Here is a 27,054-nt window from a genome sequence, read left to right as displayed (position 1 = left end):
CTCTCATTTCTTGAAGGCACTCAAAAAGTAGAAATGTTAGCACAATTACATGTCACTGGAAAGGTCTCTAAGATTCATTTAACTGGGTGGGTATCTCTTCTAACCTCTTAAGTTGAAATCTGACAGATAAGGCAAATATTAATTTTCACTTTTTGTGTTTAGGAAACAAGACCTTCCAGACATCTCCTACAGAGAAACTACATTTCCTGGGCCTTGCTTGTAACTAGGTGAGCCCATAAAACTAAGTTCTGTTCAAAAAGATGTAGATAGAAGTATAGTTTGAGACTTTTGAGAAGCCTACTTAAGAGACAGTGAGATACACCTCCTCTCCTTCCTGCCTGCTGCCAGGAATGTGGATATAATAGCTGGAACTCCAGCAGCCACTTTAAATCATGAGGTGATCTTTTGAATGGAAATGGAAAAATAGAGCAAGAAGATAGAGCAAAACAATAGAGGGAACATTGACCCATGAAGACTTTGTGGACCCGCCCTAGTCAGCTGTTTTTCAGTTGTGTTTTATATAATACATCTCTGTGAGTTCAAGCTACCACAAATGAATCTCTGCTGTTAGCAGTAGAACACGATTCCCCACTGATGCAGATGGAGAGAAATGTGCGATCCATCTTTCCCAACCTATAGATTAAGACTAATCAGTGGGTCCTGATGGTGTTCCCTCTCCATAGGAATCCCAGTGGAGAGGGATATGCACCTAGCCCCATGTTTGGCTCCCTGCACTACTCATGAATGTCACTATCTCTTCAGTTCAGGATTGATCTCAGGAACTGGGGAAAATAAGAAATATCTCCTCACATAAGACTGCAGACCTCTGTTATGACCTTTATATTAGAGACGCTCCTGGCCTTTGAGAGTTATCCAGAAATGTGAGAAAACTTTTCTTCTAGAAAGTTCAGGTGGAAGTTTGTATTTTCCAAAGTGAACACAGGAATACCTCTGGTCCCACGTGAATTTCAAGATATTTTCTGCTTCTGGGGTGCTTGAGTGACTCAGTTGGCTAAGCGTCCCTCTCTTGATTTTGGCTCAGTTCATGATCTCAGGGTCATAGGGTCGAGCCCCACGTTGGGCTCTGCACTCAGCATGGAATCTGCTTGTCCCTCACCCTCTGTTCCTCCCTCTGCTTCTCCTCCACTCATGTGTATTCTCTCTTAAATAAATATTATCTTAAAAAAAAAAGAAATTTTCCACTTCTCTCATCAAGAGTAGAGTCTACATCCTCTTCCTTTGAACCTGGTCAGGTCTTTGTGACTGTCTCAACGGATGACAACAGAAGAGATTCTATGTGACTTTGAAGGCTGAATCATAATGGTAACACAACTTCTGCCTGGCACATGTGCTCTCTCTCTCTCATTCTCCTGCCACATGCATTTCTAGTTCTGAGCTGCCATGCAAGAGGTCCACTCCCCTGAAATCACAGTGCTGAACAGACCACACACAAGGAGACAGAGATGCCCAAGAATATAAGGCACTCCAGTCCTGCAGCTGTTTGCGTCTTGCCAACCCAGGTAGGGGACATAGGAGTGAGGAAGTCTTCGAGATGATTCCAACCCTGCCACTATCTGATGTGAGGTACCTCTCAAAGAGCTGTCTAGCTGAGCCTAGTCAACCCTAGAGAGCTGTGAGAGAGAATAGTCAAATGATTATTGCAGTCTCAAGCAACTAATTTTTAAGATGATTTTTCATGACTATAGAAAACCAGAGCAGCCTAACAGCTGTAGGTCAGGCTCTGAGGTGCCATTCATTCCTGCCCCACATTCCAGGCTTAGATACCTGCAGAAGTGTCCCTGGTCCTTCCCCTTTCACCTGAACTCCCCCAAGGATGAGGACTCACCACCCTGAAACAGCCAGCCTGATTCTCAGTGAGCTCTACAAAGTGAAACCTATCTCCCTGTGACTTCTACCTCCTGGTCTTTTTTTTTTTAAGATTTTATTTATTTATTTGAGAGAGAGTAAGAGAGCATGAGTGAGGGGTGAGGGAAGAAAAAGCAGGCTCCTTACTGAGTAGGGAGCTGGATTTGGGGCTCAATCCCAGGACCACAAGATCGTGTCCCAAGCCAAAGGCAGCTACCTAACAAACTGAACCACCCAGCTGCCCCTCTACCTTCTCTTAAATGAAAGCACTGGGACTGTTCAGAGCAAGCCAGGTTCCCCCTCCACAAGCAAACTTTCAATTATATAAAGACCTCTTTCTTTCTTCTTATGAATTTTTGTTTCTCTAAATTTTGCTTTTTTTTTTTTCCTTTTCAGTGTGTGTTTAACTGCTTCCCCAAAGCCCCTGAGGAGCTAGGAGAAAAAGTGATGAGAGGCAAAAACTCTCTGTAAGGAAATATTCAGAGGGCAGTGACGTAATAGAAGATAAAAATCAAGATTTTATATGAATATTATGTATTCACTAGAATTATAATTATGCAATATAAGTATATAAAATAGACCATGAAGTAATACCCCTCCATAGAAACATTATATTAGAAGTGTGATATTCTGCTTGATTTTCAAAGTTTCCTATACTATCATTAAATTACCTCCAAAGAAAAATAAATAAATAAATAAATAAATAAATAAATAAATAAATAACTTACCTCCAAAGAAGAACATGGTGTGTTGTGGCCTAAGGAAGGCAGAGATGCTAATGCTGAAGAGATGTCCTGCCTACATATGTATGTGCCTCACTTTAGCTCTGAAAGGCTTTCCCTACACCCACAAAGATATAAAATGATTGTATTCATGCCCAGTCAGCCTGCTCAAGGTCAGCTGGACCATCTGACCTTTGGCCAGCTCCCAGAAAATCAGTTTACCCAAAACAAGTAAACTAAGATTCACTGTTTCCAGACTGTCCATAGTTTTTCTCTTTCCTTTCTCCTTTCCCTCATAAATCCTCTTCCTGTCTTGGTTTATTAACAGCTTTGGATCATCTCCCTGGCAAAGGGTCAATTTGCATGCAAAAAATCCCTAAATATATCTGAATAATTTTTTTTTTTTTTTACTTTTTTTAGCATTAAAATAAAGTCAGTCTGGCTTTTCATTTTCTAGCATCAAAGATACAAAGAAGCTGATCAGCACTATTTATTCCAGTTTATTTAACATTGCTTTCCAACTCTAACATTCTGCTATAGTCCACTCATTGTTCCTGAATATAACCTATGAATGCCTTACTTGTCTATTTATTCCCAGAGCTTCTTCTATGTGGTTTTCTTTGAGCTTCCAAGCTCAAATTCTCCCACTTCTCTGCATTCCACAGAGCCAGGGCATGTACCATTTTGTACATTTCATAAAGCGCCTCTTGGATCAGTTACGCTTTTGAAGTGTCTTCTCTGTTCAACAAGTTTGTCATGCCTGTGAGAGTGGAGATAGTGTATTGCACATGCCTGCTGTCCCCACCATAGAAAGGATGCACTTAATACATATTTTTTATTCCAATAGAAAGAACCTTTCTGAGTCAAACACAACCATGAGAAGAAATGGAATCTACCTTTTTAAGCACCTACTATGCGTTAAACTTGTAGTAGGTTATTTCCTATTACTTTATTTCATATAATCCATATGCTTTGACAGCATCCTCCTTAGGCAAGAGGGGCAAGAGAAGCGCCTCTCAGTCCACGGGGCCAAGTGGTTGTAACCACCAGAGCCTATATCCCTTTCCTTCATAGATTATGCTCTGGATCCAGGGACATCAGAATCCTCTGTCTAAATGGCCTGGGTCCCCTTTTTAGGGCTTCCACAGACCCCTTCACACCCAAGCACAGACCTTGACCAAGGGGTAGCCTGTAGGTGACTTCTTGGGGAAAGGGCAAGGGCAAATTAAGGAGAGAAGAATAGAGCTTAGACTTGCCAACAGGACTCCAGAGAGTGAGAGAGCATTTTCCAGTCTTCCTCCTTTATGTGTGTACATATACATCTGAAAGCTAGGAACTGCTAGTCACAGAATAGGAGTGTCACTACTTATACCACTTATACCTCATCCATTCAGCTCTTTCATTGTAAAATACCACATACTCTGTTCAAAGGGTCCATGACCATCAGGATGGAACCAGACTTTACTGCTGGGATTATGCTATGTGAGAACAGGAAGGAGCATTGAAGAAACCATTAGGGGTAGCCATTCATTTCATAGATAAAGACACTAAAGCCCAGCAAGGATAAGCTGATTGTTCAGCATACACAGCCAGTAGCCTGAACCAGGGCCTTGACTTCAGGGATGTGCTGTAGCCAGCTTGTTCCAACTTGTAAGAAATCAGTTGTTAAATTTGCAGGAATTTTTCAAGCCTGTGACCATGGTAGGAGTATTTACATCACAGGAATTGGCTTTCTTCTCTCCTCCCCTGGAGAGCTAATTGTTAGACATTTACTAGAGCAGCATTGGCCTTGATTTTCTTTCCTATGTCTTGAGACATTGAATAGAAGCTTCTTAGGCTCTAGGCAGTTCTCATCAGCCAGTTATCCTACACTCCCTTGCTTCTCACTTTGCTTGAATGATTCCTTCATCATAGGGCTTTCTGTCCAGATTTCCCCTCAGAAATCTCTAGACTTGTCTATTCAACTATCTGCTTGACATCCCCACCCGGGCATCTCACTGTCATATGAAACTTGACCTATTCAAAATAAACACTGGATTCTCCAGCTGCTTCCTCCAGTCGGCTTATGCCTCAACACCATTCACTACTCCTCCAAAGATGTGCATTGGAACCTAGGAAGCATCCTTGGTTATTCCTTTTTTTCCCCTTCATACTGTGGGATTCAATTATGCCCCCCAAAATGTGAGCTGAAGTCCTTACCCCTGGTACCTGTGAGTGTGAGCTTGTTTGGAAATCAGGCCTTTGCAGATGTAAGTAGCTAAGATGAAGTCACACTGGAACAGGGTGGGCCCTTCATCTAATCTGACTGTTGTCCTTATAAGAAGAGAAGGAGAGACACAGAGAAAGACCCAGGGAGGCCACCATATGATGGCTGAGGCAGAACAATGTAGCTACAAGCTAAGGGACATCGAGGATCACTGGCATCACCAGGAGGTAAGAGAAAGACATGGAGTAGATTCTCCTCTAGAACATTTAGCGAAAGCATGGCCCTGTGACATCTTGATTTCAGATGTCTCTCCTCCAAAACTATGAGAGAATAAGTTTCTGTGGTTTTAAGCCACTTTATTAGTGGTAGTTTGTGTCAACCAAGAGGAGAGGCAGAACTGAAATAAAAAGAAAGCATTTATTTGGGGTCTCAGAATTACAGTTCAGGGAGCAGAGATTCAGGTAGTAAACTCACATTATGTCGCACTAGGGAACAGAAGTTAGGAGTTTTTAAAGATGAAATGGAATGCTTATATAGGTTGTTTATGAAGATTTTGATTCGTGTTGGTGACAGAAAACATCTCGGTAGACATAAATGGTTGCTAAGGCAGTCACTAAGCAAAAGTCTGTTACTGAAGCAAGTTGCAGAGTCCTTGGAATATTTAGGATTTGGCCCCATTCAAAAGTTCATGGTTCCACCCAGTGAGAATGTGCAAAGAGCCCATTTCCTTAATGGCCTCCTGGTTCCTTTTTAAAACCCCTTGATATAGCTGCCTCCATTTTATTTCACTTTTCACAATTATTACAGCAGCCATAGGAAACCAATACATCTCACAATCTCAACCCTCTCCATGTTCAATCTACCAGCAAGATCTCTCAGTTACATCTCTAAATAAAACTCAAATCTGTCTTCTTCTCTGTTACCATATTAATTTAGGCCACCCTCATCGTCAGCATGGATACTACTACCATTTCCTACCTGGTCCAGACTTGACTCCTCCAATTCATTCAGAAAGATCCATTCAAAGCCTCAAATCATGTTACTCTCTTCTTAAACATGTGATTTCCACTGCTCTTAGTATAGTGTTTGGATGTCTTAACATGGATTATAAAATAATACCTGATCTTTGAAACTCACCCTCCCCCTCACTCTCCCTACTCCAGCTCCAGCTGTTTTGTTGTTGTTTTTAGTTCCTCAAATTTGGCAAATCCCTTTGCAGGAAGTATTTACTCTGCCTAGGGAGGTCTCCATTGTCCCCCTCCTACTTACTACCCTTCTAACTGCCTGCTCTTTATACCTTCAGTTCTATAAAGTCTTTCCCTCCAACTTTGTATTTTTCCTTTCTTTCTTTCTATGGAACGTTGCATTTTTGATGATAGTCATAAATAAGATATGCATATCACTTACCTTCTGAGTGCCCAAGACACTGTGGCTCTGAAGACATCCCAAATATCCTCAGAAGGGTACCCTCAGGAGAAACAAGTTTGACCCCTATGCCATCATCAAGCCCCCTGACCACCGGGTCAGCCATGAAGAAGACAGAAGACAACAACACACTTCTACTTGTTGTGGATGTCAAAACCAACAAGCACCAGATCAAACAGGCGTTGAAGCTCTATGACATTGATATGGTCAAGGTTAACACCCTGGTCAAGCCTGATGAAGAGAATAAGGCATATGTTCAACTAGCTCCTGACTATGATGCTTTGGATGTTGCCAACAAAAGTGAGATCATGTAAAAAAAAAAAAAAAAAAAAAAAAAAAAAAAAAAAGTGAGATCATCTAAACTGAGTCCAGCTGGTTAATTCTAAGTACAAAGTTTTTCACCATTAAAAAAAAAAAAATATATATATATATATATAGTCATATATATATGACTATAATAATATCTCCCTTCCCACAAGCTTTCTACAGTGTGAATTTGCTATTCCCACACCAAGAAATGGAATCCAATTTCCTTTTTCTTGAATCTAGGCTGGCCTTAGGACTCCCTCATTAACCAACAAGAAATTGCTTAAAGTTTTGTCGTGTGACTTTCCAGGCTAGGTTAAAAAATGTCATGAAGCTTCTGCTAATTTTCTTGAGACATATGGTCTGGAGGATCCTGGCCCCTATGTAAACAATCCAACTCCCCTGAGACCACCAGGCTGGAAACACCATGCATGGATGCTCCAGTTCCATGTGAGCTCAGTCTTTTAGCTACTCCTAACACCAAATGTATATGAAGCTGGTTGGATCCTCTACATCAGCCCAACCACCAGCAGAGTCCCACTGAATGACTACAGTCACTCCAGGAGGAGTAGAAGAATCACCTAGCCACACTCTGCCTGAATTCTTGACCAACAGAGCCAATGAGACATAGTCTCATGCAGCTTGTTACGCAGCAATGGTAATGGGAATATCCCCATAGTAGCTCTTCACAAGCATTTATTTATTGGTCTGACACTTCTAAGAGATCAGAAGCTCCATGAGACCCACTAGCACATCTGTGCTGCTTACAATCACATCTTCAGTAGCTAGCACAGAATTTTCTAGCCATTCAATAAAGATAAGATTACCCCCAAAGTTTTATTCCTGTTTTAAGCTATTTAAAGCTTATCATTGTACAAAGATTTCTGGGATACCCTCTGCTGAATGAAGCAAAGGGGGAGCTCTTCCACTCTCAGTCACCTGTAATGAAATCTGACGTTTGCAATTTCAGTCACGAGGAAATAACTTATAACTAATTTCTTTCAGACTTCTAAACTGACCAGTCTGACTTAGAATCTTCTACTGAACTGACAAAATGTATTATGTTATATTAATATCTTTCAGAGGCTGAAGTAATTTGGTAACATTAAATGTTAGAAAGCAGCTTCCTATTAAAAGTGGAAAAATAAAAGCCTGATTAAGGAGAGACTTTTCCATAGCAATAAGAGATAAATATTATTTCTTATTTTTCAACATCCATTTTAATAAACTCATTAACCTATGTGATATGATGTTTCTGCCAGTGGATATTAGGGAAATTTACAATAGTTGAACTGATCCCCATTCACTTTAAACAAAATAGAGTAGGAAGTACTAGCCTCATTTACATAATTGTTTTGGATTCCCTAGACAGAAATAATTTCCAGGGTTGTCATGTCCAAAAATAATCTGCAATTCAAACTAGAGGCTTCATTTTTTCTTTTTAACTTCTTTGTGATAAGAATCTAAACTGTCTGATGTTGTTAAATCTTGCCTGAACTGTTCTATACATATCTTGGTCTCTTGTTGCAAGATGATTCTGACCACTCTAAAATTAGAGTATGAGCATGACATTTCTTTATTTTTTTAGAGCCCATCTCTTAAGATATGTGAAAATGCTACCAACCACAGATTCTTCTCTCAGCTAGGCCTCATGATATTTTCTTATATAGTCATCTAATATATGTGCCCAATAAGTCTAGGATTAAGTTACTACATAAATGTCATTCAAAACATGGCTACAGTTGACCCTAATGTGGAGGTTAGGGGTGCTGAACCTTCTTGCAGTCGAAAATGCACATTTAACTTTCAACTTCCCCCAAATTTAACTACTACTGTTGATCAGAAGATTTACTGATAACACAGTTGATAAACATATTTTTATGTTATATGTATGATATATGGTATTCTTACAATAAAGTAAACTAGAGAAAGCTATTAAGAAAATAAGGAAGAGAAAATACATTTACAGTGTTGTACTGAATTTATTAAAAGTAATCTGTGTATACATAGATCCACATGGTATAAACTTGCGTTGTCCAAGAGCCAATTGCAGTTATAAATTGATTACTTTGATTTTCCATCAAAAGTAATGAGTCATCTCAGCTACATAACCTCTTATGCACTCAGAGACAGTCCCAAATTGTGGAACTACTCATGTAAAACTCTTGGAGTTTCTTTTTTTAAAAAAATATTTTATTTTTTTTAACTAATCTCTGCACTCAACATGGGATTCCAACCCACAACCCTGAGATCAAGAGTTGCATGCTCCACCAACTGAGCCAGCCAGGCATCCCAACTCTTAAACTTTCTAAGAATTATTTCTCAGAGATGGTTTCAATTATTATATAAGGCAGGACTGGTTATGCTATGTCACCTTAACAAATAACCCCTAAGTCTCAGTTAATTATTTCTTGCTTACGTGACATGACCAATTTGAAGTGGCATATGTGTGTAGGGGGGGTTTCTACCCATTGAAATCACTCAGTCACCTAAGCTTGACAGAGATCCCATCTTGGGATGTGTTTCCAAGATCACAAAGCCAGGAAAAAGGGCACTTGACAAATTGTACACTAGCTCTTAATGTTCCTGCCTAGGGGTGATGTGTATCTCATGTCCTCAGACTTCAGTAGCCAAAACAAGTTACAGTACTGTGACAATTTTCAAAGGGTGTGGAGAAGTGCAAGCTCTCCATGAGCCTGGCAGGAAATAAGAACCAGAATGTTTGTGCACTGATATAATGGTTACCATGAACAAGGTGACTCTGAGCCTCATGAACGGTGAAGCAATCTCTCTCTTCAGTATGGCATATAAATTCCAGACTTTGTCACTCTCACCTAAGATTTATTTCTAAATGGCCAGTGGAAGGCAGTTAAAATAAAGCTACAGAGAAATAGTACTTCCTTTGAAATAAATAGTTGATTTGTGTTTGCATAAGAAGACAGTATTCTGAAAAAAAAAAAAAAAAAAAAAAGATAGTATTCTGTATCTGATAGTAGCTCCGTGACCTCAGAGCTAATTATTGTGAGATACCGGATAATCTGTGGATTAATTCTCTTAAAGAGGAAATGCTTTGGATCTTACTAGTCAAACTATCATAAGGGACCATCAGCATCAGCATCACCTGGAAGCTTGATATAATTGTAGATTCTTAGGCTGTATCCCAGATTTACTCAATCAAAATTTGATTTTAACAAAACCCTTCGGTGATCCATGTGTACACTAATGTTTGAGAAGCACTGGATTAAGATATCTGGGGTATGTCCATGAAATCGATGATATACCACGTGTGAAATTCCGTAACTGAAGTCCAACATTTAAAAACGAACTTTCCTTTTTTAAATTTGGATTTTTCCAATTGTCATAGGGCTGAGACTAAAAAAAAATTACGGTTTTAAATCATAGAAGCAAAACGTGCTCTACTTAAAAATTGCTATCTGCATAACGTTTTGCTTGTTAGGTGGCCCTAATGAGTCTGGCATCTTATTTTTCCAGTCTCAAAGAGAATGGCGGTTGTGCGACATTATTACCTCAAGGGAGGTCAGATGACACCATGCTGAGCACAACTTGCACATATCCTAATACTGAGCAGTGAGAAGTTCAGGTTCCCCTCCTACCGCAGCCCCACACATTTCTTTGGATTAATTATCAGGTCTTCAAAGGCAAACTACTCCTTCCAAACTTTAAGGAATGCATATATTATCATAGCTTATCTCAGATTCCACCTGTCAGGGGGAGATGCTATTATTCTTGTGGGTGTGAATGACACCTCGTTATTAATATTAACACAGTGGTACATATCAGGAGTGATAGTCACTTCTGTTTTTTTTTTTCCCCTGAAAACAAGAATATTTCCAAAAAGAATAAAATGTAAGGGCTGATGTGAACTGAAATAATCATACAAAATGATTTCCTCCCCAAATTGCAAAGGTGGGGTGCTTTTTAGGAAGTTTTAGCAAACAATCTCAACCAGCTAGGAAAAGGTAAACCTAATTTAGTACTCAACAATAATGTCTAGGTTTGTTTAATGCTTGTTGTGAAAATAATTTCACTCTACATAAATTTCTTAATATAATCGCCACCTGGGGAGAGAAAGAAGCTACAAACAAATCGTGGTACACCTTTTGGCTCCATCTCACATAAATAAGCTAAAATGTATCCACCAGTTTTATGATGCATTTTCCTGTAAACATGGCTTCATCTCAGAACTACTGCAGCAAGACCCTGAAAACATTTAATGAGAGACATAAAACATGTACAGATAAGGTAAGTAAATATTTGTGTATTCTGAGTCACTAAGAGACACCTCAGTTATCATCCTTGTAAGTTAGATGTCTTGACACAGTTTTATTCCCAATTGTTTGTAGACATTCTTCTGCTACTGCTAAAATAAGTGAATTTCATCATTAGTAGACACGTAAAGCCTGGCTAAGGTGTTATAGCGCTGCCTCTGGGTTTGGTTTGATAAAAAACCTGTTCCACAGGAACGTAAATCATGTTGCTTAACTGGAACGTGAGAGACTAGACTGAGCAGAACTCCGAGGAATACCATTTGCTCTTCTACTATTTTAGAAAAACATGTAAGATTTTGACACTGATTCCTGATCTGACCCTCAAGAGGTGAATTTAGCTCTAAAGGAATGACAGTTGTGATACAGAACTCAAACTGGTCCAGGCACCTGATGCGCAGCCAGCCGATGTCTGAGACACCAACTCTGAAGCAAGGAGAGCTTTGTTATCAGAAGGGCAGCCCAAGGAGAAGGCAGGGGACCATTCCCAAAGCTGCCTTGTACTGTTGAGCCCAGGGACAGCTTTTGTATGCTTGGGGAAGGAGGTGAGTACACAGAGGAGGGTGAAGGTTTCTTGAAAACTTGACTGGGGGGTGGGGCCTTGAAACAATCTGGAGATATGCCTTCTTTCAGACAATGAAGCCCCCTTTGGGACCTGGCAATCAGGTAAGCAGTTAAGTTCAATACAAATGTTAGCATCATAGGGTCCCCGTTGGGTTACTACAATCAGTGGGTAAACAGGGGGTGGGAGTGGAAACAGCAAAGTTAATGGTTAATAAGAGGCACAGAAAAGATAAATAAGTAGGGAACAAAATGGAATGTGGAGCTAAGTTAATAACGCAACTAACGCAACTATAGTTCTGCTTATGCTTTTAAAGTAGGTCCAGGAACCAGGTGTCCAGCCTCAGCTGCCTTATAATACATCTGACCAAGGTTTAGATATTCTAATGCTCTTAACATAGTTCTATAAACCAGGCCAGGCAAGGCTTCTCACAAAACCAGAAAAGCTCCTCTCTCCCCGTCATTCCTTTCTCACTCCTGTTTTCAATTACTGGTTTCTCAAAATCATTCAGGAAACTATGGAGGACCCTTAATAGGCTATCGGAAAGCCCAGAGCAACTGCCCAAGGACAGGCAAAATGCACTAATTCTTTTTAAAAGAACCTGGGAAATAGCCTGCAAATCATTGTCACTGAGTTGGCATTAGATGATTTCTTTCTTACGGAGTAATGTATAGTAGCTGTTATTTAGTTGTTAATGAAACGTGCTGCATAGTCTGTCTTTAGGTCTCTGTGTTTTCTGTGGTATTTTCTTCTCATCTTTGCAAAGTCCTACCTCATTCTCTTTCAATAGTTATGATGAGTTCTTGGCCAGAAACAGTTGCATAATACTGTCAGGTTATAGCTTATTTTCAGAGAAATAGTTTGGTCATCTTCAGTAGCATTAAACGGAATGAATTAATTGTTCAGATGCCCATAGTAATGTGCAAGGCAGCTCTTCCTTTGTTATTCAGAAATTATTTTCATTTTTAGTTTATATTCTCTTTTAATGTGTTAAGAATATGCCCTTTATATTCACTCATATTTCCTTAACTAAGACAGAACTACTTACATTTCTTCTAATATATATATGAAAATAATGCTTTTCTGTGATTGTGTATCATCATGTCCTACACTTAAGTGCATCTTTGTAGACTATCACATTTGTTTAGTGCTGCCTAATTTTCCATGAAGCTTCATTCACTCATTCAATACATGTTTATTGAGTATCAGTTACTTAGGGTACTTGAGTGAACAAAGTAGACAGAAATCTCCACCTTTAAGAAGCGTACATTATTTTCAAGTTGTTGCAACTTCAGGTGATCTTTTATTTTTATTTTTTTTTCAGGGGGAGAGGCTGGTTTATTGGGGGCTGTGTCTCCCCATTAGGAGCCACGTGTGCCAGCCCCTCCAAGGGTGGCAAGGCGGGCAGGTGATCTTTTAAAAAATAAAAATCCCCAGGACGCCTGGGTGGCTCAGGGGTTGAACGTCTGCCTTCCTCTTAGAGCGTGATCCCAGGTCCAGGCATCAAGTCCCACGTCGGGCTCCCTGCATGGAGCCTGCTTCTCCCTCTGCCTGTGTCTCTTCCTCTCCCTCTGTGTCTCTCATGAATAAGTAAATAAAAATCTTAAAAATAAAAATCCCCATTTAAAAACCCAACCTATTCGGCTCCTTCATTCATATGTACAAATCATAACCAGAATTTAGATATAACATAAAACATTTATTTTGTGTCAGTGTGTTCACCACTTTACATCTAGCTAGCTCACTTAATCCTCACAACAGCTCCAAAAGGAGGTACTGCTATGATCCTTAGTTTACAGATGAGGAGAGGAGGCTCCGAGAGAGTACTTAAGGAGAAGTAGGAAAATTAATAAAGAGAAACCTCACTAAAGTGGACTGGGGAGGTTAGAGAGGGGAGTACCACTCAATGTCAATGACAGGAGGAACTGCCAGTCACAAACTCCGATTACAGACCAAACTACAGAATCCCCGCTGGTGAAGGATCCTCACTTACAGGGCCCGGCAGAAAAAAGATGCACACTGCATCTCCTCCAACGAATTCATGAGCTCTGCGGGTCAGCCGATGAGCAACCCTCATCACCCCGAGATCTTGCTTTTTTCCAGTGGATTGTCCTTCAGAACGACCCCTTCCAATTTCCTCCTTCTGCTCCAGAAAGGTAACTTTCCCTGGCTGTGTTTGTGGGGTTCACCAATGGTCTGACTGTACCTTGCTTGTCTTGAAGGTTACAATTCCCTGCCATTCCCCACTAAATCCACTTCTCTGCTAGTGAAATAAATTTCGTTTTCAAAAAAAGTCTATCAGAAGACTCGGGCTTAGATTCCCCTTGGCTTAGAACAGCCGTCCCATACCGCAGATGCTACTTCACATGCATTTGGGGAGTAGAGGAATGACTGCACGTACTTCTCGGATTCCCATTTAGTGAAGCATCAACAACTCGTATCATCCTGGAACACTCTGGGCATTTTGCGGGGCGTGAAGATGGGGAGGCTGGTAAGGAGCTTTTCCCTCCACCCAGCGAGTGCAGCAGGGGGCTCGGGCGCTCCGTGCTCGGGAGGTGGTTCCCGCGGCGGGTGGGCGGGTGAGCGCGGGGGAGGCCGCCCCGGAGCCGGCCCGGGGTCAGCTCAGCCCCCGAACGCCGAGGCCCCCGCCGCTCGCAAAGGGAAGTCAGCCCCGCGGCCCCCGAGCCCTGAGGAGGGCGAAGCCCACGAACTTCCCGCGCGGCTGGCAGGAGGAGCCGCCTGCAAAACCACACCGGGTCTTTCCTTCGTGCGGGGTACGGGGGCACGACGTCGCGGCTCGCTAAGGAGTCACCGCCCCTCCCCCCCCCCCCCCCCGCGGCAGGACCCCGGGCGCCCGCGTTAGCTTCTTCCCAGTCCCCAGCCACCCCTCCCGCCCGCGCATGCGCAGGGAGATTCCCAGCTGCCGCCCCTGGAGCGGGAGCGCATCGATCGACTCTGAGCTCGACTGCTCGGCTTGCCGGCGCTCGATTGAGGCGCGTGGAGCGTAACTTCCGGTAGTGGCTCCGTTTCCGGCCTTCGGTTCGCCCGGGACAGGCGCAGGCCTCCGGTGAGTCGGGACGCGTTCTCCGGATCTCTGTTTCCGCTCCCCTGGTGGCCGGCCGCCCCTCGGCCTGACGCCCGCTCGTGGGATCAGGGAGTGGACGCGGCCGGTGGTGGGGCTGCAGGCGTCCCCTCCTGGGTTCGCGGAGGGTTGGCGAGACGGTGGGGGGAGTCGGAAACCGACGCGCGGGTCCTGTGAGGCCCTGGGATTCAGAAGTCTTGTCTCCAGTGGGGCGGGGCGGGGCGGGGTAGCTGGCCGCGTGGCCGCGTCCTGGGGCTTCGGCCGGCCGTGCCTGTGGCTGGAGAGGCAGGAGGCCCCTTGGCTCCAGGTGCCCTTCACCCAGTGCACACCGCCGTTGAACCTCGCGCGAGGTCTTTCAGAGCCTCCCCGTTGGGAACCCGGCCTTCGGTTTGACATTGCGCTTGTTTCCGTGACCCCAGCCTTTCCAGGTTTCAGGTAAGAGGGTCGCAAGCCTGAGAAGCGTTACCTTTCCCTTGTTCCCGAACAAATGCAGTGCCGATCTGTAGGCTTCTTCCCTATGGGTTTCCTTTTTTAAAAAAATATTTCTGTATTCATGAGAGACACAGAGAGAGAGGGAGGAGGCGGCTTCATGCCGGGAGCCGACGTGGGACTCATCTCAGGTCTCTAGGGTCACGCCCTGGGCGGAAGGCAGCCGCTAACTAAACCTCTGAGCCAGCCGGGCCGCCCCCTGTAGGTTTTCTATACTCTTCACAGACGGTGGGTTTAAAATGGTGAAATGAAGGACTATGTGGGGCACCCAAGGAAATAAAGCAGAGTCACGGTTTGCAACTAAAAACAAGGTGAAAAATGAAACAGCAAAGTGTGTGTGTGCAAGAAAAGTGCAAACGACGAAGAGACGAGGGCGGAATGCCCAGCCCTGCTGTTTACTAGCTGAGGCCCTCCACTAGCCGTTGATGCCGCTACTCCAAGTGCTCACTGCCCATGTGAGAGCTTTGCTGCGACGCCTGTCATTTTGTCTCCGAGTTCTAGTAGGTAAATGCTGTGAAACCAGCCCCATTTTACAGCTTTGGGCCTGAGAGTTTAAGGAACTTGCCCGCTGTCAAGCTGCTAGGAATAAACATAGATAGCATTTGAATTCAGATGAGGTCGGTACTAGAATCGGAGCTCTAACCGGGATGCAGTACCGCTCTATCTGAGCCCCATGATTTCAAGTGGGTTAGAGTTGACCTTAGAGTCAGGACAGCTGGTGATGGTGTATGTAAATCTAGTAGGGGTGAAAACACTTTCTAAGTGCGGACCCGTTAAGTATTGCTTGGTAAACTTCGTTAATAGTCTGTCTTAGTGATTTTTACTGGGCGCAGATTTGCTAGTTTGTTTCTCATTTTTCTTAAAATCCAAAGACGGCATTTTAAAATAATTTCATTAAATGGGGCACCTGGGTGGCCCAGTGGGTTAAGCATTGGACTCTGGGATCTCAGCTCAGATCTTGATCTCAGGGTGGTGAGTTCAAGCCCCAAGGTGGGCTCCGCCTACCTAAAAAAATAAGTGAATTAAATAATTTCATTAAAAACGTTATTTTGTTAGGCAGGTGAAGAAACTATTGCTTGTTGCAAGTGAAAAATAAATATGAAAATAAATGTATTGGATGAAATAATGTTATTAAAATCTGCCTAGGTACTTGGGCTCCACCCATGTTTTGAACCTGAGAACTGTTTTGTTTAAGAAGGAGGGGTAGCAAGTGCTGGAGAGGTTTTAAAGACTACTGACAAACTGGAATTTTCTGACATTTGGGATTGAAAGGAAATTGTGTAGATCCCTGTGTTGTATCCTTACATAGTGTGTGTGAATGCTCTGCTTATAACAGTATTTACTGTCTTTTTAGGCAATTTGAACAGTTTAACTGCAAACATGGATATCAGACCAAATCATACAATTTACATTAACAATATGAATGACAAAATTAAAAAAGAAGGTAAGTGCTTTTAAAAAAACATTTGTTTACAACCAAAGTGCATTTAATTACTAGCATCTTAAAAATTGTGCTGCTTGAAAACTTCTGATGTAGTAATCTTTGTCAGTACCTGAAATAATATCTTCTTCCTTTTTTGTGAGGATTTTAAGGCTTTTTAAAAACAAAAATAGGGACTGAAAATCTGGTGAATATGTTTTCACTCATAGATAAAATGGTTTGAAACAACTTAAAATTAGATAGTATAATGTGATTTTATTAAAATATGTAACTTTGTATAAATAAGTATGGTGGGGGGCCCTTGGTGCAGTGTCATTGTATAAAGAGATCTGTCGTTTCTTTCACAAATAAATTGTTTTCCCCTCTATTTTTGCTCAGAATTGAAGAGATCCCTATACGCCCTGTTTTCTCAGTTTGGCCATGTGGTAGATATTGTAGCTTTAAAGACCATGAAGATGAGGGGGCAAGCCTTTGTTATTTTTAAGGAACTGGGCTCATCCACAAATGCCTTGAGACAGTTACAAGGATTTCCATTTTATGGCAAACCAATGGTAAGATGATATTATTTTGGTTTGATCACTATTAATAATATGTTAAGTTTGTAGATACACACTTGAAACTTTGGCCATTTCTTTTTGCTTTTAATTAAGTGTTAAAGCAAGTTTAGGTTTATTTTTTTATTTACACATTTGGGTTTATAGAAAAGTTGTAGAGTTTATAATTCACTAGTTTATGTTAGTTCAGATAGGCAATAGCAAAATATATTGAAGTATACGATGTTTAAAAAATAGTGGCAGTATAGGCAATATTCTCATCTCAGGAACTAGAAGTTAACTCAGAAGATTGAAAAGAAATCTTTGTAAACTTGTAAAACAATACAAAACACAGAAATTATGGGTCAAAGAGGAAATCAGTTTGAAGTTTCAGAAAATCGCATAGTGAAATACCACATATCAGAAGCCATGTGGCCTAGAAAAAGCAGTGATCTAAGAAAAATTCATAGTTTTATTTTTATTTTTTTTTTTATTTTTTTATTTTTTTTTTAGTTTTTATTTATTTATAATAGTCACACACAGAGAGAGAGAGAGAGGCAGAGACACAGGCAGAGGGAGAAGCAGGCTCCATGCACCGGGAGCCCGACGTGGGATTCGATCCCGGGTCTTCAGGATCGCGCCCTGGGCCAAAGGCAGGCGCCAAACCGCTGCGCCACCCAGGGATCCCAAATTCATAGTTTTAAATTCATAGGTTTTATTGACGAATAAACAATGAGCAGCATTGAAATAGTTATGCATAGAAAATTTTAACCTCAGGAATGACATAGTAAGATTCACATTTAGCTGCTGGGTGAAGACTGGATTATGGAAAGGCTGGGGCACTTGGGAACTCAGGAAGCCATTGGTGTAGGCAGAGATGGTAGAAGATTGGATTAGGGTGGAAACCGTGTAGAGCAAGGGGTTCTACATCTGTGAGTACGGGGTACCTTGGTTATGGATTCCTAGTGCTTTTTCCTGAGACTTGGGATGAGAAGAAACCTTGAAGAAAGAGCCACGGGCGCAGTTTCCCAGGCTGTGCATCCTCATTCTGATTCTGCCATTAACTGGCTGTTTGCCTGTGTTCATCTTTCACTACCTATAAAATGTAAGCAAATTGGCTGTCCTTGAGCTAATTCAGAGGTCAGCAAAAACTATATAGGACTGGGTAGTAAATATTTGAGGCTTTGTGGTCCACGTACAGTTTCTGTCGCATATTCTTGTGTCTGTGCATGTTGTTAACTCTTTAAAAGTGTTTAAAAAAAAAAAAAAAAGTCCTTGATTTATAGACCATACAAAAACAAGCCGTGGGCTGGCTGGAGTGTAGTGGCGATAACTGATCTAAACCCTTTTTTTTTTAGAAATGAAGAATTAGGCTCAGCAAGGTTAATTGCCAGACGAGATTATAATAATATAACCTATGGCAGTACAAGGCCTTGAAAGCTAACCTGACACCCAGTATTATGGTTTTCCCCCACCTTGAAACTAGGAGTTGGCAATCTGTCCTAAAGGGCCAAATGGTATTTTAGGCTTTGTGAGCCAAATGATCTCTCCTGCAGCTGTTTAACTCTGCCTTTATGACAGCAAAAGCAGCCATAGGTGTGTGTAAATGAATCATTGTGGCTGTTTTAGCAAGATCAAATTAGCAAGACCTAATTTACAAAAACAGGCAGTGTTGCTGTGGTCAGTGGTTGGAGGACCTTTATATATAGCACATTGTTTAGTTCGGGAGTGGGCACTTTTTCTCTGTTACTGGAGCAAGTTTTCTTTTCCTTTTCTATCCAATTCCCTTTTTCCCATCACTTCCCATCTGATGGGTACCAGCTGTGCGGAAGGCCTACATGCACTCTTTTTAATAAGTTGGAGTTTTCTGAAACCAGTTTGTCTGTCTTAGTAAGTACGAAGAAAAGGCATAATGGAGATTGCAGTTGGCAGGAACATAAGACTGGGTTTTAGTTTAAATTTAAAATTACGTTAATACGGAGGAACGATTTCCTGTAGAGGATTTTAGGGTTGTTTTGTTGAGTTGAAATGACAAGTTTGAATGTGCCTGTTTCTCAGATAAAGGAAAGCTAGAGATTGTTTGCTGTGTTTGCTGCTGGCTTCACTTTGCCAACTAATTATTTTAAATCAATGGAAAAAGTCCAATAGACTGATAATGCATTGAAAGTATTTTTGAGTTCCATTTTCTGCCTTCAGGAAGATAGCAGATACTGCCAAATTTCCAGCATCCTGGAAGAGGAGGAAGAATATTCTCTGAGCTGTCTTGTTTTGTGTTTATTTAGGTGGTTAGTTGCTCTTATGTTTTAATTCCCAACATACCAGATCAGAAACAAGCAAAATTTTCTATAACTTGGAACTTATAACAAAGTTATAACAAAGTTATCAAGGATATTTGTTTTTTTTTTTTAATGCCAAAAACACCTTAGTAATATAGAACCACCTTCCTGTTATGAAACCTTTGACATAAATGTAAGCCTTGCTCCTTTTCTAAGCTGCGAGTGTACTTTTTTTTATCCCTTATGGGTGTTTAGTCTAGACCACGTTTTTTCAGCATTGGTACTTTTGACATTTTGACCTGAATAATTCTTGTTGTAGGGGGCCGTCTTGTTCATTGTAGTGTTTAATAGCATCCCTGGTCACTACCACATGCCAGTAGCATAACAACCCAGAGCATCTCCATTCAATAGCACTAGTTATCCCCTGTGGGCAAAATCACCTGGGGTTCAGAACCAGTAGTGTGGATCAGCCATTTAAGAATGATGATTGAGATCAGAGATTTTCACAAGTGACTGTGTGTTAAGGACAGATCACTTAAGATCTGTTCAGGTCAGGGAGAAGGTTGAAGACATAGGGGAGATGAGAGGGAGTCCTTGGGACCAAGTCAGAATTAATCTAAGTCTGTTCCTTCTGGTCAGATGGTGACATGTAAAACCAGCAGTTGCTTGCAGGGGTAAGTCCACTTAGGGACCGTATGGTATAGCAGTCCAGGGCAGCCAGGGGTACTGAGCTTTGGGTATTGATGTGAAGGACAGCATGCTCCTCTCTGTTTCCCCAGTACACTCATCTCTAGCTGAAGAGAAAGACTTACTTTTGGTTTTGACAGATTTACTGCTTTCAAACCCATGCTACTTTAGAAGGTCACTTCTTTCCTTTCAGACTGAGAGGAAATTCATATTCTGTAAGGCAATTTTAGATAGTAATTTGTAGGACTCTTGTGTTTTGATATGATCCAGAGAGATTGTTTCAGCTCATTCAGCTCCAGAGAAGAAATGCTTCCTAGAAATGGAAGTTGCAGTTTGCAAATAGATAGACCCTAGAAAATAGTTTAACTCCTAGCAAAAATTTGGGGATGGGTGCTTGAATCTAGCTGTGTAATAATGCTTTAGACCAGGGCCATGGTATAGGTTCCACCATCCACTTTCTGCTTGTTAGAATTACAGAATCTCAGGCTTCACTCGGACCTGCATCAGAATCTGCAGTCTTACAAGCTCTCCGTGAAGTTCGGATGCACGCTAAAGTTTATCCTGGCATACTGTTCCTTCTGGCTGGCAGGAAGAAGCAGCAGCTGGCCTGGTTGCACTAGCTGCAATGCCATCCTTTGTTTCTTTTCAAAGCTTTTTAAAGTTTAAGTTGTTGCCACTATTAGTCATGGCATTTACAAATTATAGATGGGGTTCAGAGGAAAATCATTCTGACTCTTTAGTAGTTTAACTGTGGAAATAATAAATTCCGTATGATACATTCCACAACTGATCAGTACATCTTGACTCTCATTGAGCGTCCATACTAAAGAGTAGACAACTTTCCCGTGCATTTTTCTGTTTTATGAAATTGAGAGCAACATTGGTGCAGATGTTTCAAAGTTCTATTTTTCCCATATGAGAATCTATGGGTTTTCTTCTAATAAGCATAGCACAATTTATTTTCATTTGGTGCTCAGTGTATTTGACAGATTTCCTTAGGGATATGTTTAAAACCAGCTTGTCGTGTATTTGTGTAATGAAATTTGAAATATTAATGAAGAGTGTAAACAGCCTTCAGCATAATGAATAGTAACCTGTCTCCATATAATTAAAACAGCGAATCCAGTATGCAAAAACAGATTCGGATATAATATCTAAAATGCGTGGCACTTTTGCTGACAAAGAAAAGAAGAAGGAAAAGAAAAAAGCAAAAACTGTGGAACAGACTGCAACCACTGCAAGCAAAAAGCCTGGTCAGGTGAGATGGACAAAAGTTCCTTGGTTTGTTGGTGTTAAGAACATGATGGAGATGTCTGTTTTCCACTTAGGAATGGTCTTTGAGGTGTGTGTCCTATGTGTGTTTGTTTAAAAGGTGCACTTGTAAGAAGCTGGAATCGGTGGAGTTCAAAAATTCCAATACTGGGCAGCCCGGGTGGCTGAGCAGTTTAGCGCTGCCTTTGGCCCAGGGTGTGATCCTGGAGACCCGGGATCGAGTCCCACGTTGGGCTCCCTGCATGGAGCCTGCTTCTCCTCTGCCTGTGTCTCTGCCGCTCTCTCTGTGTCTCTCACGATTAATAAATAAAACCTTGAAAAGAAAAGAAAATTCCAATATTTATATTTAATCACCAAATTAAAATATAAACTTTTATATATGCAGATCTATATTAAACAGTTTTATTTGAATCTGTATAACCTTTTAGTTCCATCATTCTTCAAAATATGTATTAATATCTTCAGGCTTATTTCTCAAGTTCTACTGCCCGTAAATAATGTTGTAGGTATTATCTTTAATTTTGAGTGCTACACACAAAGCTGCTTTCTTTGAAAATTCAGAAATTTAAAAATCTAATTTAAAATAACAGGTAACAGGGAGCGCAGCGGTTGTTGCGCCTGGGTGGCGCAGCGGTTTGGCGCCTGACTTTGGCCCAGGGCATGATCCTGGAGACCCGGGATCGAATCCCACGTCAGGCTCCCGGTGCATGGAGCCTGCTTCTCCCTCTGCCTATGTCTCTGCCTCTCTCTCTCTCTCTCTGTGTGACTATCATAAATAAATTAAAAAAAAAAATTAAAAAATAAAATAAAATAACAGGTAACAGTGAAATTATCATCCAAAAAATAGCTACTTCTGGATTGAAAGTGGTTAGAAATCCAGTTCAAAAATTTGACTTTTGTCTAATTGTTTAAAAAAAAGAGACTGGTTCTTGTGTTTTGTATATATATTTCTCTATAATTTTATATTTGCATATTATAGTTTTATGTATTTCTCCATAATTTTAGAGATTACAGGTTAAATTTTATGACACAGTCTTTAAAATTTAGACGAGATCTTTCAAAATTAACTGAAAAAGTTTGTCAGTAACGATGTAAATTCTTAATGTAAAATAAAAAGGAATAAGAAATCTTTCAAAAATAATATTTTTTTTTTAAGTTTTTTATTTTAATTCCACTATAGTTAGCATAAGTGTTAACATTAGTTTCAGGTGTACAGTATAGTGGTTCAACAGTCCTGTACATTACTTCATGCTCATCACAATAAGTGCCCTCCTTAATCCCTCACACCTATTTGACTCATCCTCCTACCGTCTCCTATCTGGTAACCATCAGTTTGCTCTCTGTAGTTAAGGGTCTGTTTCTTGGTTTGTCTCTCTCTTTTTTTCTGTTTTTCCTTTGTTTGTTGGTTTTCTTAAATTCCATATATAAGTGAAGTTGTATGGTATTTGTCTCTGACTTATTTCACCAGCATTATACCCCCTAGTTCCATCCATGTTTTTGCAAAAGACAAGATTTCTTTTTCTCTCTCTCTCTTTTTTTTAATGGCTGAATAACTCTCCATAGTGATTATCTATCGATGGACACTTGGGTGGCTATTGTAAATAATGCTGTTATAAACTTAAGGGTGCATACATCCTTTAGAATTAGTGTTTTTGTATTCTTTGGTTAAACATTCAGTAGTGCAGTTACTGGATCATAAGGTAGTTCTATTTTTAATATTTTAGGGACCCTCCATACTGTTTTCCACAGTGGCTGGACCAGTTTGGTTTCCCACCAACAGTGCATGAGGTTCCTTTTCCTCTACATTCTCCCCAACGCTTATGGTTTCTTATGTTTCTGATTTTAGCCATTCTGACAGGTGTGTGGTGACACCTCATTGTAGTTTTGATTTGCATTTGCCTGATGATGGGTAATGTTTGTCATCTTTTCTTGTGTCTTTTGGCCATCTGTATGTCTTTGGAGAAATGTCTTCATGTCTTCTGTCCATTTTTAGTTGGATTGTGTGTTTTTTGGGTGTCTTACCTGTTTGTAATATACTTTGGATACTTAACCCTTTATCGGTTATGTCATTTGCAAATATCTTCTCCCATTTTGTTGGTCTTTTAAAAATTAATGTTATTTTTATGCAGTTATTAAAATTATAAACCTGCTTTTTTAGAGCAATCAGAAACCTTAACTCTTTTCTATTTTTTTTTAGGGAACACCAAATGCAGCAAATACCCAAGGAAATTCAACACCAAATCCTCAGGTAATCTTTGTATCTATGTGGTGCTTGCTTTTTAAAATAAAATTATAAACCAGTGAGAATAATATACAACAACTTGTATTGTCACCAAAAACTGAAAATAATTCCTTATATAAGACATTAAATTATATTACACTTTAATATAAAAACTCACTTTTCAAAACATTTTAATTTTTTTGAGGGAGGGAAAAATGAAACCTGACTCTGTTCCTTGCTTTCCATAATGTTTCAGTGATGGAATCAAAATGACAGATTTTGAACTCTGTGAAGGCAGGGAGTGAACATTTTTATTTTCCCTAAAGTACCTGCAAAGCCCAGGGCTTTACAGATGCACAGGTGGGGGGAATTGGCCAGGTCGACGTGCTCTCTTTCCATACCGGTTTGCTTAAAGCAGTGAACCATCTTTTCTAATAGAGCAGCGTTGTTTTATAACTACCATTGATCTGGTTTCTGAGAACAAATATATGTCTCTTTATATAGAGTTTTTAGAAATCTCTTAGCAAATCTCCTTGCTCAAGGCCTCAAGGAGAAAGATTTAGTGGTTCCTCTTGGTTCCTGGGATGCTCGACAAGATCCTTAAGGCCAGAGAATTCCTTGCACCTCAGAGCTTTCCTTCTTCAATTTGAAGTTATGTGTATTTTCCTAATGATCTACCTTTTCCTCCTTTGGAATCTTTCAGCAATTATAGTATAGTTTACAAATGCTAGCACTTAATTCTCTAAGCCTTAAGTTATTTTTAACACATCATCTTTTCTCTTTATGAAAGACAGAGAGCCTCTTAGGTACAGGACGACCCTGTCCCTATAGTTCCACATGACCCCAGGTCAGGATATCAAATAATTAGTTTAACATCTGATAATGTTTGTTTCTACTTATTTGGGTATAACTAGATGCTCTGTATATCTCATTTACTTGGAGAAAAGGTTAAAAGTCACCAAGTAGTGGCTTTAAATGGTAGTTCCAAATTTTGTTAAATGCTGGGAGACTGTAAACAATAATGCAGAGGATTGAAATCTGAGTGTTATTATTCAGGTAACCAGCTGAATATGGGCGATGCTGCTGCCTTCTCTAGTTTTGTTAGGATCTTTCAGTTATGTAACCCAGCTGACAGAGTTCTCCCATTACAACTGACTCCTGATGCTTAAAACTTAAATATTGTTTTAAATGCTATTAAATACTTTCAAGTTAATTAGTTTTGTAATTGTCCAGATTTGTATCAGGTGATTTGAGTGTCTGCTGAGTTACTGTTCAGTTTATGTTTATTTCTCTGGTGTCCTTGCTTTTCGACTTTAGTGTTTGATGTAGTGCTACGATTTCATAGTCCTTAATAAACTGGAATGTCGCTCTCTGAAGTTCAGATTTTAATATAAGAGCTAAATGGCTTACTATACTTTTTATACTTAAAAGCTAACTGCCTTTTTTCTTTATAATAGGTCCCTGATTACCCTCCAAACTATATTTTATTCCTCAACAATTTACCAGAAGAGACTAATGAGATGATGTTGTCTATGCTGTTTAATCAGTAAGTTTTTTCAGAAACCAGTCTGTGTTGTGAAAGCCTCCCAACAGGACAAATAGCACCTCTGTGGGTTAAATCCGTTTGTGTATCACACAGCAGTAATTCCTATAGGTTCCTTGATTTGGTCTGGGATTAATCATGTGAGTTGAAGCCAATCTGCAGATTTAGCAAATAAAAAGCTAAATTACCTCTGATGTTTTACTTACCAATTAGAATTATTTAAACAAGAAATAAAGCTTAGATACAATGACAAGATTGAACTAGCTTATACCTACATTTTTTTCATGGTATTATTTATATTTTAGACTCTTTCACCCTATTCAGGATTCTTGGTAGGATATGATACTTTTCCTAGACTGGTATCAGAAAGTTGTTTAACAAATTTAAACACAGAATAGACACTTATGTATTTGATATCCTTTATATATTTACATATATAAATTATTTCTCCTCTTATAGGTTTCCGGGCTTCAAAGAAGTACGTTTGGTACCCGGAAGGCATGACATTGCTTTTGTTGAATTTGAAAATGATGGACAGGCTGGAGCTGCCAGGGATGCTTTACAGGGATTTAAAATCACACCGTCCCATGCCATGAAGATCACATATGCCAAAAAATAACATATGGCATAGTTGTCTTTAAAGGACTTGGTGTTATTTAAAGTGTTTGTCTTGATAACATTTGGTCAGGCCATTTTAATAGTTGGGATGTGGGTGAGTGAAAGAAATTCTTGTGAATTTTAAAAAATAACTTAGTTTTTGTTTAGCCTTATTGAGCTATGAAATATGAAGGCCTCAATTTTGTACAATAAACTTTTATTTGTATTCTATACATAATTCTACATTTATTCCATCGTCCTATCACCAAATGTTTATGCTAGACTAGAGCACCTCTTAAGATATATAAAACTAATAAGATGCTTTCCTAGTATTATTTTGGAGCAGCTAATGGCAGAAACATTTTTTTTTTTAAGATTTTATTTATTAGAGAGCATGGGGAGGGGGGAGAGACAAACGGAGAGGGAGAGAGTGAATCCTCAAGCAGAGTTCTTGCTGAGCAGGGAGCCCAATGTAGGGCTTCATCCCAGGACCCTGGGATCATGACCTTAGTCAAAATCAGATGCTTAACGTACTGAGCCCACCATGTGCCCCCTTTGAATCTTTTTAATAAAAGAGAATTAGATCAAGCTCTTGATTACATTTTCTGTAGTTATTTAATTTTTTTATTCAAATAAACTACTACCCTGGAGGGTTTTTTGTTGTTGTTTTTGGTGGTGGTGGTTTTTCTTTTTTTTTCCTTTTTTTTTTGAGTTGTATTACTGGTAAAAACAATGCCCTAGGTGTTAGGGGGAAATGAGACCTGGGCAGTATCTAAATTTTAATTTATACCTAAGGCTATGATTCAGGCATCTTTAGAAATGGACAATTTTTTGCATGTACAGTAAATTGATCATTTTTCTGTTTCAGTATTTCCTTGAACAGAAGTTTGAATTTATTCATTGTATACTTAATGGGAAGACTACTTTTAGACTAATGTAGATTTTTGTCCCATCACTCTTATGAATACATAAGGAGGAAAAAGCAAAATAGTTTTTTTTCCCTAAAGCTGCCACATTTAGAATCTGACTCTTACTTGTATAACTTTAACTTAGTTGTCAAGTTCATATACTCCTGTAAAATGTATTAATTACTAGAAAGAGGACTGTGCTCTTGGGATGATAGAGCAATGCCAGTTGGCTATTGCATTTTCTACTTCCTTACTCTCAGGGACTGTCCTTACCTTGTCTCTGAAAAGATTTCACAGATGCCCCTGCTTTGAGTGTCTGTATGAGAGGAAGTAGAAAGGTCAGTGTGGCTGGAGAGTGAGAGGGGGATATATAGGTCTTTTTAAGGACGTGTAACATAAACTCTGAAATGGGAAACTTGAGATTTTTTAAAATTTAGTTACAATAAAATTCATTTTTAGTGGTTTTTGGTGAGTGACCCAATTTGATGAGTTTTGACCATTGTATACAGTTGTGTAATAACCATAATGAAGATACAGAGTATTCCATCACCTGTCTGAAAGGAAGGCTCCCTTTGCAATCATCTGTTCACCAGCCCCCAACCCCACCCCTGAACCTAGGCAACCACGTTCTG

The 27,054-nt window shown here is 40.1% G+C and overlaps 1 protein-coding gene across 7 annotated transcripts; it reads left to right on the top strand.

Annotated features, from left to right (window-relative positions):
• Positions 1-14,284: 14,284 nt before the first annotated feature.
• SNRPB2 (small nuclear ribonucleoprotein polypeptide B2) lies at positions 14,285-26,169 on the top strand. 7 transcript variants are annotated; one of them, XM_077872122.1, is made up of 8 exons: positions 14,323-14,440; positions 15,150-15,448; positions 16,299-16,388; positions 16,764-16,936; positions 20,999-21,139; positions 23,351-23,401; positions 24,832-24,920; positions 25,377-26,169. In XM_077872122.1, exons 2-8 carry the CDS (start codon positions 15,370-15,372, stop codon positions 25,534-25,536), a joined length of 783 nt encoding a protein of 260 aa, XP_077728248.1. In that variant the 5' UTR covers positions 14,323-14,440; positions 15,150-15,369; the 3' UTR covers positions 25,537-26,169. The 7 variants fall into 7 exon arrangements, with proteins under 7 accessions (XP_077728252.1, XP_077728248.1, XP_077728250.1 ...); XM_077872121.1 differs by lacking the exon at positions 14,323-14,440 and adding an exon at positions 14,683-14,890 and having other exon boundaries at positions 15,170-15,448; XM_077872120.1 differs by lacking the exon at positions 14,323-14,440 and adding an exon at positions 14,683-14,890.
• Positions 26,170-27,054: the final 885 nt, after the last annotated feature.

This window comes from Canis aureus, chromosome 26, assembly GCF_053574225.1.
Source record: "Canis aureus isolate CA01 chromosome 26, VMU_Caureus_v.1.0, whole genome shotgun sequence".
Lineage (NCBI taxonomy): Eukaryota > Metazoa > Chordata > Mammalia > Carnivora > Canidae > Canis > Canis aureus.
This window is presented reverse-complemented; position numbering and strand designations above follow the sequence as displayed.